The sequence below is a fragment of the Choloepus didactylus genome, chromosome 17 (genome assembly GCF_015220235.1).
Source record: "Choloepus didactylus isolate mChoDid1 chromosome 17, mChoDid1.pri, whole genome shotgun sequence".
In the NCBI taxonomy this organism is placed as follows: Eukaryota; Metazoa; Chordata; class Mammalia; order Pilosa; family Megalonychidae; genus Choloepus; species Choloepus didactylus.
Window position 1 is genome coordinate 61,352,691 of NC_051323.1, and position 14,081 is coordinate 61,366,771.

At 50.4% G+C, this 14,081-nt stretch overlaps 1 protein-coding gene across 4 annotated transcripts in view; it reads left to right on the forward strand.

Annotated features, from left to right (window-relative positions):
* GALNT14 (polypeptide N-acetylgalactosaminyltransferase 14) overlaps positions 1-6,901 on the forward strand; it is a 216,221-nt gene extending 209,320 nt beyond the window's left edge. Inside the window, exons 14-15 of one of the 4 annotated variants that reach the window (XM_037806884.1) lie at positions 4,999-5,164; positions 6,339-6,901. In XM_037806884.1, coding sequence (XP_037662812.1) covers positions 4,999-5,164; positions 6,339-6,412 — 240 coding nt within the window. In that variant the 3' untranslated portion in view covers positions 6,413-6,901. The remainder of the gene's footprint in view (positions 1-4,998; positions 5,165-6,338) is intronic. The other 3 variants (XM_037806885.1, XM_037806882.1, XM_037806883.1) reach the window with 3 other exon arrangements.
* The last annotated feature ends 7,180 nt before the right edge of the window (positions 6,902-14,081 follow it).

A 14,081-nucleotide genomic window follows, 5' to 3' on the forward strand; every position in this document is an offset into this window, starting at 1 on the left:
CCACTTGGTCATTCCCTCTGAATGCTCACCCCTTGGGCCAGGTGTGTGTACCCATGTCACAGTCCATCCCCAGGAGGACAAATCGAGGAGTCCTGAAACCAGGCTCGGGCCATTTGGCCGGGGGATATCTGGAGTGAGTGGACAGCAGAGAGCAGGCCCCAGGAGCTCTGGGTCCTGGTCCCAGGTGGCCACTCACTGTCCAGGAGACACGGGGCCCCCACCCACCTGCCGATGGAGACACTCAGACCGTGGCTTCTGCAGCTGGGCACTGGCTCACATCTCTGTGCCGCCCCGTGTCCACCCACCCCTCATCCTCCTCACTCCCCTTCTCTGCCTTCTCTGCCTTGGGAACAAACTTTCTAAGCCTGTGTATCCAAGATACCAGCAAACAGATGCCTTGGGTGAAATGAACAAGAAATACATCCATCAGTTTGTAAACCTGTGAAGCCCAAGAAGTCTCCAGGTTAACGAGTTTCCTCTTAACCTTATTGGATTCTCTAGAAAAATGTTTGTGAAAGGTAAAAAGACAGAGGCACCAATCTCGTTTCTATCCCCATTTAAAGAAAGGAGGAAAAAAATTTTTTTAACGTGTCCTTCTACCTGCATCCCAGCGGTTCAGGCTGCCGGCTCGTGAAGCACCTTACAGGCAGCCGATGTCCTGGATGGTGAGACGAAGAGGAAAGCTCTTCCCCAAGCCCAGACCCAGACGGGCACTTTCAGGTCTGCCGGCCGGCCGGGCCACTGGCTCATCACCCTCCCTGCCTGACCCAGCCCTCTCCCCTTGCCTCCTCAGCCCACCCTCGGGCCACCACTGTCCCTGCTCCAGCTTATCTCCTGGTCGGAAACCAAGAGGCAGTTTTCCATGCACAGCTCCCCAGCACCCTCTCTTCCCACGGGCTGCCCCCATCATCTGCAGCATAACAGGGACAGAAGCAGGCCTGTGGCTGGTACAGCCCATGCCCCCAAGACCAGGCTGGGGATCCTCCACCTGCGCACTCTTGCATGAGGGCCAGGTGAGCTGCGGGGGTCTGCTGGGTGCAGTGAGGACGTTTACAGCATCCCTGACCTCTGCCCACCAGAGGCCAATAGCACCCTCCCCCCAGTCATGACAATCAAAACGATGTCCCCAGAGACAGCCAAATGTCCCCTGTGCTGCCCCAGGCTGGGGCTTCTTACCTGTTAAAGTAGGGGGTACCCCCAGAATATTCCAGTGCAGCCGCTCTGCCTGGGTGGTGGGCTCCTATTTCAGCGCTTCTCTCCTTCAGTTATCTCTGCTGAGGATAATCTTTCCTCTCTCCATCTCCACCTGGGCTGGGGGGCTGTGGCCTGTTTCACCGCAGATTGCACAGCTACTGCCAGACAGGCATTTACTAGAGGGAACCAGGGGGCCGCCCCATCAGCACCCCTCTCCCTTCTCCCACCAGCAGTTTCTTCCACCAGAGACTTTCTTTTAAGCCCAGAAGACCTGGGCAATCCTGCCGGGACGCTCCCCTTCTGCCCCATCAGTTCCCCTCCTCCAGGGGGAGCACAGAGAGGCTGGAGCCAGGGGGCTCTGAGGCCGTCCACACCAGCCTCCAGGGTGGTTTCAGGGTTACCCTCCGTGGGTGCAGATGCACCTGCATCCAGGGGCTGCGGGGTGAGCAGGGCATCCACCTGGCTGGTGCTTTTGCCCATCACCCCCCATGTAGAGACACCACCCCAGGGCCCAGCTCTTGCTGAGCAACCACCGCTGCCTTCCAGGGGCACAGGTCTGATGAACCCCTTCATCACCAGCTGTTCTGGGAACTGGAATGTGCCACAGAATGGGAATCAGAAAACCCCTCCCTGCTTCTGTCCTGTCCCTCCGGCTCCTGTGCTTGCCCCACTCCAGTCTTCTCCCTTGCAGACATGGCCAGAGCTGAGCCTTCCTCTGGGAAATTGGGAGGCAGGATTATTTAAATGCCAGTAAAGCACCAGGTGATGCAAAGTCCACTTCCTGTAAAGTCTTTGCTCTGTGCTCTGCCATATTCTCACACCCCCTCTGGGGGCTGCTCGGTGGCTTCCTCAGCCCCCGGCCCCTGGGGTGTCCCACACGTGCTCCTTCCAGAAAGGCATTTGGGGACAGGGTGTCTGGTGTCAGAAGGCTTCAGGGCACTTACGGTAGGATTTGAGGCCCCTAGGATATTAAAGAAGAATTGTCAAAACAGACTATCAGAAATTGTGAAGTATTAACTTTTGTGTCTAATCAGCTAATACTTTTAACACAAAAAATACAATGCCGTCATATGCGGTGATCATAATCACAGAATTTGTTTTTAAAATGTGAATTCGTGGTTCCCTACAGGTTGTAGGGGTGGGTGATGGGACAGAAGGGAGCAACCTCATCTTGTGTCACTATCAGTGACCGTCTGGCTGCATTTCCAGAGAACAGTGAAAGTCTCAAGTCGGCCGGCTGGACCATGGCCTGGGCAGCTGGCTCCCAGGAGCCTCTGGACCCAGGCCTTGGGTGCGGGGTCCTTCTCCTCCCCAGAGTGCAAGGAATTCTCGGGCCCTTGCCCAAGACCTGCTCCGTCTGCTAGATACACTGCAGGTAACTGGAACCTCAGTGTCCCTGGCCAAATGACCCGAGCCTGGTTTCAGGACCCCTGGGTGTCCCCCTGAGGGCGGACTGTGACACAGGTACACACACCTGGCCCAAGGGGTGACCATTCAGAGGGGGTGACCAAGCTGGGTATGCAGGCTGGGGGGGTTCACGGTGTGGGGCGGGAAAGGGGGGTGGGCCAGGCTGGGGGGCAGCGCTGCGTGCATCCCCGTGGCTTGGCATGGAATCCGAGGAGCATCTAGAAATTTGGAGTGCAGGCCTCCACTTATCCCCCTGCCTCAATTCCCATAAGTGGTAGGGTATGGGCTGACTCTCGGGCCTGCCCACCCCGGACCCTGATGCAGGGAATGACCTGCTCTCCCTTTCTGTGGGCTTGCCACTGGGACCTGGCCGAGGCATCTTCTGCCGAGGAGGAGACGATCTGCATTTCTCAGTGTCCACAACCCATAAGAGGAGCCTCAGGGGCAGGCGTCTCTTCCCAGGAGCTCCAGGAGCAGCTGTGGCTCTGCCAGCCTCAGTGATAGCAGAGCATTTGGGAGGGTAGGTTTGGGGCCCAGATTTTCCAACTCCTGCCTTCACCACTTACTGGTATATGCTCTCAGACAACCTCTCTGAGCCCTGGTTTCGTCATCTGTAAAATGGGGAAAATAATAATACCTACTTAATAGGATTCTTAAGAAGATCAAATTAATTAATTTGTGTAGAACTCTTAGAACAAGGCCTGACACATAATAAATGCTTAATAAATGTTAGCCATCACTGGCAATGTAGTTACCATGTTTATCACGTGACCCCTCCGTGTACAGACCATGTCCCCTTTGAGCTTCTCCTGGAGCAAGGCAAGTGATATATGACAAGCATGGTGATGCTCACAAGGCCGGAGAAGTTCTCCATATGCCCCAACGAGGATGTTTTATAACTTTGTATTATAGAAAATTTTGAGTACATAATAATACAGAAGTGGAGAGAATAGTATAAAAACCCCCATGCACCTGTTGCTGAGCCTCAGGAATTATCATCTCATGGATGGTCTATTATCATCTATATTTCCATCTACTCCCCAGGGAGTACTTTCTGGTCTAGGTCTTCTCCCAACCTGAGCAGTTTGAAAAGAGGTCAAGGGCTTTGCGGATAGGAGCCTTTATTAGGGGCTGGCAACTCCCAGGGGGCTGAGCCCCATCCAGGTGTGACGGGCAGGTGAGGACCCCAGATCGGGAGAGGCAGCTTCAGCAGCCAGCAGGCCAGGCAGCCTCGGTGAGGACAGGCCACGGGGTCAGGGCCTGATGTTCAGAGAGAGTGGAGGCCAAGGCAGGACCTGGGGCCAGGAGGGGGCTGGCGTGAGGCAGGCAGGGAAGGCCCAGGACAAGAGGCAGCTGGACGCCACCAGGTCAGCTTAGGGGACGCTTGGCCCGAGGGCAGGGGCTGGCCTGCTAAGGGGTCCTTTTAGCATCCTTGAACCAAGGAGAAGTGGCCCATGTGGCCTGGTCCAGAGGCCGAGGATGGGCGTCCAGCCACAGCATAGTGTAGGCAGCCAGATCCAGCCTTTACCAGAGGTCCCTCCCAGCAGCTTCCCTTGGGATCCAACTCGGGAATCGCTTCTGCTCCATGACGAAGGCAAACGGCAGGCATCATCCCCATTTTACAACCTGGGAAAACGCTTCTTATCCGGGCTCATATTTTGGGCAGCGTTACACCAGCCACTTCCCTCCCCCAATGGGGAACTGGGAGGTGCTTTAGGCTGCTCTGTGATCTCTGGGACTTCAGAGGAAACACGTGAGAATTACTCCTTGTGACAAACCCCACAGAATGTCTCGGTTCTTTATGCTGTCAGAACTCTGCTGGCCGATCTGATTTGTCAGCCTCTCTCCCTGCAGAAGATGTTGAACCAATCACCTATCGTGCTTGCACGTTGCAGGGCATGCATCCTCTTGATATAATTTTATTTCTTAAAACTTTCTTTTTTCCCTCTGAGCTCTTCTTTCACCGTTCCCTTGGAGCACCTCATCCCCTCTGTCCCTCGTGCTGCCTCTTGTCGTTACTCTCATGTTCTCGGGACACGAGCTTGGATGCCTCTTCCAAGGACAGTGGTTCACGTCAGCACAGCTGGGGGTAGCCTGCCCAGAGGCGGCTTGTGATGTCCAGTGCAGGGAACAGATTCCGACCGAGATGTTTTCTCCAAATAAAGAGGCCAAGCAGCTCAGCTGGTGTGTGTGTGTGTGTGGGGGGGGTCCCTCCCTGAACTCCCAGAGGCAGCCCACCTGCCCCGGGTCCAGTGCTTTTCACAGGGGACAGTGGGGACAGAGACCACCTCTGTGGCAGGGGACGTGGCCTTGAGTAGCCTCTTCCAAGGTGGCTTTGTTACAAGCGGTGCCTGCCGGGACCCCAGCTTTGCCACGCTGTCCTCACATCCCACACAGCCTCGGGATCCCCATGAGGACCTTCTCTGGCCTCTTCTCCTCCCAGATATGGGCCTTCACGTACACCCAGCAGATCATGCAGGAAGACTTCTGCCTCTCAGTCCCCACCGTGTTCCCTGGCGCCCCGGTGGTTCTCGTCCTTTGCAAGAATGGAGATGTCAAGCAGGTACGTGCCCAGTGGGGCCAGGTGCACCCCAGGACATGGCAGCCCCCAGTAACCGGTCTGCCTGTGGGGCTGAATCCTGTGGGCAGGAAAAAAAGATTAGAAGAGGACAGGTTTGGGGACAGAAAAGGAGTCCTGGTCAAGAGCGGAAGGTGGTGCCAGTCTCGGTGGCAGGTGTGCAAGCCACCTGGAGGCGTCTGGGCCCCCGGCCACACCAGGCAGGCTCCTCTCGTGCTGTCCTGTCGTTGCTCTAACCCTCTCTCGGGATCCCACGTCAGGTACTACAAGGATGAGCAAGATTCCAGCCTTGCCCCTAGCGGCCTGGGGTTCCACAGTGTCCCCCAGTGTGCCTGGCTCCCTGGATGTGCCGTGTGTACAGTTCCTCTAGCCTGGGATCCATTCAGATTCCTAGCAACGTGGGTATGGGAGTTAGAACCCAGGATTCAAATGCCTGTGTTATGGCTCACTGGCTGTGTGACCCATAGCAGATTGCTTAACCTTTCTGAGCTTCCGTTTCCTCTATGAAATGGGGTTGAGGATGCTCACCATGTAGGGCAGCTGTTATAGCAGTTGACTGAGATGGTGTGCACGGAGTAGAGCTCAGTGCCTGCTACACGGTGGCTCTCCAATACGCACCCTTCTCCTTCTCTCCATGTTATGCGAAGTGAAGTCTGGCAAACAGCAGCACATAAACAACCTCTTGGCCTGGGCACCTGCGTGTCGGGCCCTCAGAGAAATAGAGGTTCACTGTGTTGGGGCAGCCCAGGGGCTTCTCTGCGTGGCCTGCTCTCAACATCCCCCAGTTCTTTCCCACTCCTTTGTAACCATGCAAATACAGAGGCTGGATCATTTTGTTGTTGTTTGCACCTATACTAATTCGTATCACATTTTCTGGCCTATTGCTTGGAAAGTTATTGCCTCCTAATGAGTTTTCCTAGCAAACATATTGATTTCACTTTTATTTTTCTATCCAATTAAAAGGCACCAGCTATAATACTTGGCAGAGCAATTAGTTGTAGTTTCATTCCCCCGTGAGACTGCGTGAAGTCAAGTCTCCGAGTGACCCTAGACGTGGTGTGAGCGTCCCGTTACACTGGATCTCCCGATGTGAACAGTAGGGGCTGGGGCATTGGCCAGAGAAAACCTGGTTCACACTCTCTCCTCTCCACCTTCTCAGCAGTGGACCAAGAGCGGTTCACGCATCGAGCACGTCGAATCCCACTTCTGCCTGGACGCAGATATGTTTCGTGAAATTGTCATCAACCCATGCGAGTCCTCGCTGATCAGCCAGCACTGGGACATGCAGAGCGTTTGAGGGGCCTTCCGGACCCCGCGTGTGCCAGGGAGTGGTGCATCCCCAGACGACGCAGGCCTGGGCACCAGGCTGCCAGCAGCCGCCACTACTCCAGGCGCCCCGCTCTGGGAGCAGGGCGAGGCCACCCGCGACGGGAGCAGCTTCCTTGGGGAGGATGGAGGGAAGGACTGACGCCAAGTGGGGCTCAGAGAGATGCCCACGTGTTCTCAATGCCGTTGAATTCCAGCCCTGGCCGGATCTTCCCCTCACTGGTACCTGGAAACAGATAACCAGTGGGAAGTGTCTGTTCTTTTCCTTCTGGAAATGGCACTGGGAGAGGCCAGAGAGAAAAGCCTTTCCTGTCACCAGGCCAGGACTAAATTGAGAGGTAAAGAATGGAGTTTGTTTTCAAAACAAATAAAGATAACCTTAGTTTTTGCTGTGTATGTGTCAGTGTGTTTCTACTTAGGTCAGCTCAGGACTAAACGAATTCTTCATCTCAGGGGCTGTGGGTGGTTTGGAGGGGTACGGGGGAGGCCGGGGGCAGCGTGGACAAGGAAGAGGACAGGGAAATAGGAAACCTGTGTTCATATTTCACTCTGCCATCAACAAGCTGTGTGATCTTAAAAAACTAACTTCCCTGGCCATCTGCTTCCTATTGTGTCACGTGGAGAAGTAAGACCGTCCTCTGGCCACTAGCCTAGTGTTTCTCACTCCAGTAAATCCCCAGTTCACCAGTGGGCACTGTGGTTGCCCGTTCCGGATCACTAGGGTGTAAGGGAAGAACCAACTGATATTGTTTAGAAGTTTCAGAAAGATGCTTGTACAGTCTCTGCCAAGTTCACCATATGCCGTTTAGTAACTGTCTTAATTATCTGTTGCTGCTTCGGAAATTACCCCCAAATTTAGCAGCTTTAAAGCAGCACCCATTTATTCTCTCACAGTTTCTGCAGGTGAAGAATCCAGGCACGGCGTCACTAGGTCCTCTGCTTTTTGGGGTTTCTTTATAAGGCTAGTTTTGGTACTGCCCAAGGCCACACTCACCTCAGGGTTCACCTCATTCAGCAGTTGCTGGCACAACCCACTTCCTCGCAGGCTGCTGGTGAAAGGCCTCGTTCCTTTACCTGCCCCCTCGGTCTCTCCCACATAGCTGCTTGCTTACCAAAGTGAGCAAGCAGGGAAGGCCCTAGTGCTGGCAGGAGAGCAAGTGCACGCAGGGCAGAAGGCTCAGTCTTTGATAACCTGACCTGGAGTTGCCTCCCATCACTTCTGCTGCTTTCCAAGTCACCAGGTCCAGCCCCCCATCAAGGGGAAGGGGCCACATACACAAGAGAGGGAATGCCCAGAAGTGGGGGGTCACGGGGACCTTTGGGGGTCATTTCCGAGACAGCCTACCCCAGTCGTCCATCTTGCCTTCTTTCAGAATGTCCGTCAGTGAGGAGCAGTGGTTTGAGCTCATCATCATAAAAATCCGTTTCTGTAGGCTAGTACAGCCTTAGTGAAGGGCTGAGTGTGTAGACCCAGAATCTCCAGAGGCTGGATGGATTTGCTTACTCAGTCACCCTAGTGCTTTCTTTACTTGTGAAGTGACTACTGTACCCTGAAAAGGAGGGAGGCCATGGATGGGTAGACACCTATAGAAGAAGACATTTGGGCGTCTCATTGAACACCGTCCACAGGGCTTAACCCAGCCCTGCGGAGAAGAGAGAACGGGCACGTTCCTCTCGCCAGGGTCCTTTCCCGGAAAAAAGTGAAGCAGATATGTATTAAGTAAACACCGGCGCCTCGTGTTGTCCTCGTCTATTTACTTGTCGAGCTCTGAATATGGGTCTCTCTTTAAGTTCCTGAACAGCCTCTCTTTGTCCCCAGCACTGGGCCTGCCACCTCGGGCTCTCCTACACTGAATATTTTCTAAGATGAATTATTGAAAGAACTATTCCCTGCCCAAGATGAAGTGACTTTATCTACATTTTACTTCCCCCATAAAGTCAAAGAATGTAGGTGGTCTTAGGGGTCTCTCAAACACCCAAGGGGATGGGTGGCCTTTTCCCCCACGGGACAAACATTTGTAATCTCGTCCTCTTCTGATGTGGCAGCAGAGCTAACATCCAGCTATCCCATTTCATTCCCCTTTTCCATGGAAGAGCTTGGTGGTAACAATGATGAGTCACTGAACACGTGTACAGGTGTGTGGGGGTAATTTGCCAGTAGAGAGATCATCGGTGCCCATTTGAGTTGCAGACATGTTTCTTAAGGCTGCCTTAGTGGAAAAGAGAGGTTGACAACTCTGATGATACAAATAGGAATCACTAAAGCTTTGTAGAGTTATCAGAATGCACGCTGAACTGATAGTGATGAAGCCCAAGGAAGAGTAATTTGTGATTTCCACTCAAGAATAGAAGCCATTCCAAACCTCCACCAATTTGAGATGGAGCTGAAGATACTCTGAGAAGAGATCAAAGGCACAGAATGAGTGTGGCCGTGCTGTGCCTGGCAGTCAGGTCTTTGGGTGGATACTGACCTAGAGTCCTTTGCCAACTCTGATAATTGAGTATGAACACCAAATTTTAGTAAGCTGGAATTTAGTAAGCTTACTAAGGTCACCAGTAGTTGAGGGTGAAAAGGGAAAATTGTCAAATAGCATGGCATCAGCCTATGAGCACCTAAAAGACATGCACTCTTTAGATCTTATGGGTTTGCAAGATTTAGACTCCAAACTGTGCTTGGAGAATCATCACCCTAGAGCAGTCTCACCACACTGCCAAGCAAGGAGGTGGTCAGGTTTGGTGGAAACCTCCTCATCCAGGAACACACCCGGCCAGGAGAGAAGATGTGGTCAATCTGGGCTGACGTATCTTAATGGTGTGACATGCAAGCTAAATGAAAGGGGATTTACACATACATTACATGTATGTGTGTATAGGTACACACACGTATACGTTCTAATGAACTGGGAAGAGAGAGGGAGGCAGGGCTTCAGGCTCTTTCTGGTGGCTGGATTAGAGTTGGGGGGATAATGGTTTTGAGTAGATGGGAAAAAGGAGAGTTTTTAGGAAATTCCAGGCTCAGCACAGGTGGCTGAGCCTGGTGCCAAGTTGGATCTGAGACTGTCCTGCAGCAGTTTATTTCCTCATGTGTTCTGTAATTTCTTTCTGCAAGCTCATTTCCGCAGGAGTTCTTTCCTCTGGGCTTACCGTGTGCCCGGGTCTGGAGGCCTCTGCTGGGATTTGTTGATTCCAAACCAATTTGTACATTGATTTCTCCATTTGTGGTTCCCACACTGTGAAAGTGGTGAGAATTTGGGCCCCACATCTATGTTTGGCACAAGCTTAGATTTTCATTTCTTGCAAATTACCCTTTTTGTGCCCAAAATTGTGGTCCTCCTTCTGGGTCATGGCCACTCGCCCGGCCTGGGGAGGGGGGTAGGGTTTACCTAGCCCCTCCAGGCACCCGACTATATATAGGGTCTCGATTCTACCTCTGCTTGGGTGTCAAAACCCCAGCCCTGGTGAGATAGATATATCTGGCTTCAATTCCCCTGCGGCTTTCACTCACTACTCTGGCTTCCAATGCCCACCTGTTTCTGAAATCGAGAATTGTCTCCCCTTTCTTCCTTTCAAACGCATCTGTAATTTTAAGTCGTTTTCTTGTATTTTACTCGATGTTTATATGTGTGGTGACTGGGGAGGAGCCTTCCAGTGGCAGCTCAGACCAAAAGTCCTGAGTGCTGTAATTAGCCATCACCACTGTCTTTCCCGCTGGCTGTGGGACCATATCTTCCCACAGACACTCAATAAATTTCTGTGAATGAGTGAGAGAATAAGCCTGTGATTCTTTAGTGCCACTTCCTAATTACCTCCTGGCTACAGTTATCAGACATTAGAGTTTTAAAAAGCAGAAGCAGAAATGGAAAACTGGGAAGACAAATTTATAACAATGAAACCTAGTTATAATAAACATAGATTTAGGGATCATGCATATTTTACTTCACAGTGACAGACTTTAATACTGCGAAGATTATCAGTAATGGAAATCTTTAATACTGCGGTAGAAACCAGCAAGAGAGGATTTGTTCCTGTAAACTCTAGGGTGTGCTGATGGGGTGGAGGGCGCCCGGCACTCGGACTTCCTCTGGAGAACTGTGTGTTCCCGGCATCTGGCCGTCTGTGTCCTGGCTGGCCGTGGGGGTTTCAGCAGATTCCTTCAAGTACAGGGTTTTCCCAGGGTCACCGTAGCTTACCCACAGTAGGGTTGAGGCCCCTCCCTTCCCCCACCCCACACATTAGCGATCTCGTCTGCCGGACCCCTGGAGACAGAGCCTTGGTTCATGACAGCGTGGGGGACAGCATCTGGGGCACAGAGGCGTTCCTGAGGAGTGTCACCTGCGAGCTCTGGCAGCCGTGCACCTCCCCAGGCAGCAGGCGAGAGGAGGCAGGGGCCCCTTCTCCCCCAGCACCCAGGGCCAACCCCCCAGCGCCCTTGTGGTCTGTGGTCTCGGGCGGCCCAACTGGGATTAGCAAAATCCAAAGCTACCAGTGCTTTTCCATTTGCCACGGCACCAACTAATTTAATGAAGCCGTCACAGTGCAAACCTCAGGGCTTATTGGAAAAGGACTCGAACACGACATTATTTCACAGCAATAGATTGCATCATTTTCATTTCACAGCTTTCCAATGGGAAATAATAAAACAAAATTACCAACATAATGAAGAAAGAGAGGAGGAGAAAAAACAACAACCTTGGGTGAGAGACACATCCTGTCATCGTCTGTGCTGTGACAGGGGCTGGTTACCCTCTTCAGGGTCGGTAACTGTTACCTGGCTTCGCCCTGTGGAGGGAAGCGGCCCGGGTGCCTCCGCTTGCTGCCCAAGATAACGGGGCTGCAATAACTCACTGTCCAGAGGCGGCAAGGAGCGGCAAGCACCCCGGCGGGTGGCTCGCTGGAAAGCCATCTGAGAATCCCAGCCTCCTAGAACACGGTCCTCTCCCAAGATCTGACTGCCAGATTCAGTCATCCCTCCATCTTTTATTAGAGAGGGGAGGGAGAAGGGAATTAGCCTTTATTGAGCGATTATTATGTACTAGCACTCTGTGCACACGCTTTAAATTCATTATTTTATTGAATGCTAACAGCATTCCTATGAGGTAGATATTATCACAACTTTCTAGATAAGGAAGTCTCAGGGATGTCGTGTAACTGATCAGGGTTGCCCAGCTGGTAAGTGGCTAAGCCGTCTGTCCCCCTTCTCAGTGACTGCACTGCCTCCAACTTACTTGGCAACTCAGCCCCCCAAATGTATATAAATCACCAAGCAATAAATATTTACTAGGCGCCTATTATTTGACAGGCACTATCTGGCCACCAGTCCTTGCTTTCAAGGACAAGCAGAGGAGAGAAGCACATTTATTTAAGAGAGAGAGAGGAAGCACAGGAAAAGGGGAGGGAGGGAGGATTGCTCGGTAGGATCACTGCTACAGTAGAGATCAGTTGAGTACAGGGACACAGAGCAGGGAAAGCTTCCCACGTTCCCCTAAATCCTCAAAGAACGGGATGGCTGTGTTGAGTTGTGAGGTTGACAGGACAAAAGGAAGAGAGGGTGGGATTCCAGACGGAGGAACCCATGTTTGCTTCTTCATGCTGTCTGAATACCTGGTTTATCCCTCACTTTAATAGAATGTAGGCAGGATCTTTTAAAGATTTTAAATTATTTGTCTTGAGGTTGAAGAAGAATATGAGACCAAAAGAAGACTCAGCTCTCCTCTAGGAGACCTTTTCTGGGCACACCCGGCAGGAGGGGTGCAGGGAGGCGAGGTGTCAGGTCTGTGTCTCCATGGCGACTGTGTCCCCATGTCCTTCTGTATTCCCACAGCACTCTGCGTGCATCCTGTCTTAGCATTTGCTTCATTTCCTTTCCTTCCCCGTTTTATGTGTCCATCCTCCTGCCTCCCATTTGCTTTTCAGCTTCTGGAAGGATGGTGCCCACACCGTGTCCAGCAGTGTCTTTATTTATTTGGGGGTCTTGGACCACACTGGATAGTCTAACAATGTGATTTATGGTGGGGACATTGAGCAATGTGTTATGAATTTGACCTCCAGAGGGGCTGGAGACTAAAAGTCAGCTATGTAGACAGTTCACCATATCTACATAACAGCCTCAATAAAAACTCTGGCCTCCACTGCTATTCAACTTTGTGTTGGATGTTCTAGCCAGAGCAATTAGGCAAGAAAAAGAAAGAAAAGCCATCTAAATTGGAAAGGAAGGAGAAAAACTATCTCTATTTGCAGATGACATGATTCTTCCCAAAGAATCCGCAAAAAAGCTACTCGAGTTAATAAACAATTTCAGCCAAGTTGCTGGACACAAAATCAACACGTAAAAATTGGTTGTGTTTCTATACACAAAAATGAACTATCCAAAAAGTAAATCAAGAAAACAGTTCCATCTACAATAGCATCTAAAATGATAAAGTGTCTAGTAATAAATTTAACCAAGGATGTAAAAGATTTGTACACTGAAAACTACAAAACCTAACTGAAAGAAATTAAAGAAGACTTAAATAAATGGAAAGAAATAACATGCTCATGGATTGGAAGATTTAATATGGTTAAGATTTCGGTACAACTTAAAACTATTTACGTGTTCAATGCAATCCCAATCAAAATTCCAGCAGCCTTTTTCGCAGAAATGGAAAAGTCAACCATCATATTTATATGGAAGGGCAAAGGGCCCCGAATAGCCAAAACCATCTTGAAAAGGAACAAAGTTGGAGGATGCAAATTTCCCAATTTCAAAACTTATTACAAAGCTACAGTAACCAAAAAATGTGGTATTGGTATAAGGACAGATGTATGGACCATTGGAATAGAATTGGTCACACACACACACATACACACACACACATCTATGGTCAATTATTTTTCACAAGGGTGCCAAATCCACTCAATAGTGAAAGAATAGTTCCTTCAAACAAATGGCACCAAAAATACTGGATATCCACACACGGAAGAATGAAATTGGACTCCTACTTCATACCATATACAAAAATTAACTCAAACTGGGTGAACAACCTCAATATAAAAGCTAAAGAAAGGAAACTCTTAAAAGAAAACATGGATGAAAATCTTTAATGCCTTTTATTAGGCAGTAGATTCTTAGCCATGACCAAAAAAAAAAAAAGAGCAACAAGAGAAAAATAGATAAATTTGACTTCATCAAAATAAAAAAAAATTTGTGCATCAAAGGACATTCTCAAGGAAGTGGGAAGACAACCTACAGAATGAGAAAAAATAGTTGCAAACCATATCCTGGATAAGGGTTTAATCTCTGAAATATATTACAAAAAAAACTTTTACAAAGTGACAACCAAAAGACAAATGATCCAATTTAAAAATGGGCAAAGGACTTGAATAAACATTTCTCCAAAGAAGCTAGTCACATGACCAATAAGCACATGAAAAGATGTTCAGCATCATAGCCATTAGATTAATGCAAATGAAAATCATAATGAGATACCACGTCACACCCACTAGGACGTCTTTAAAAAATGGGATATAAGCATTGGTAAGGATGCGAAGAAATTGGAACTCTAGTGCATTGCTGGTGGGAATGTAAAGGTGCAACCAC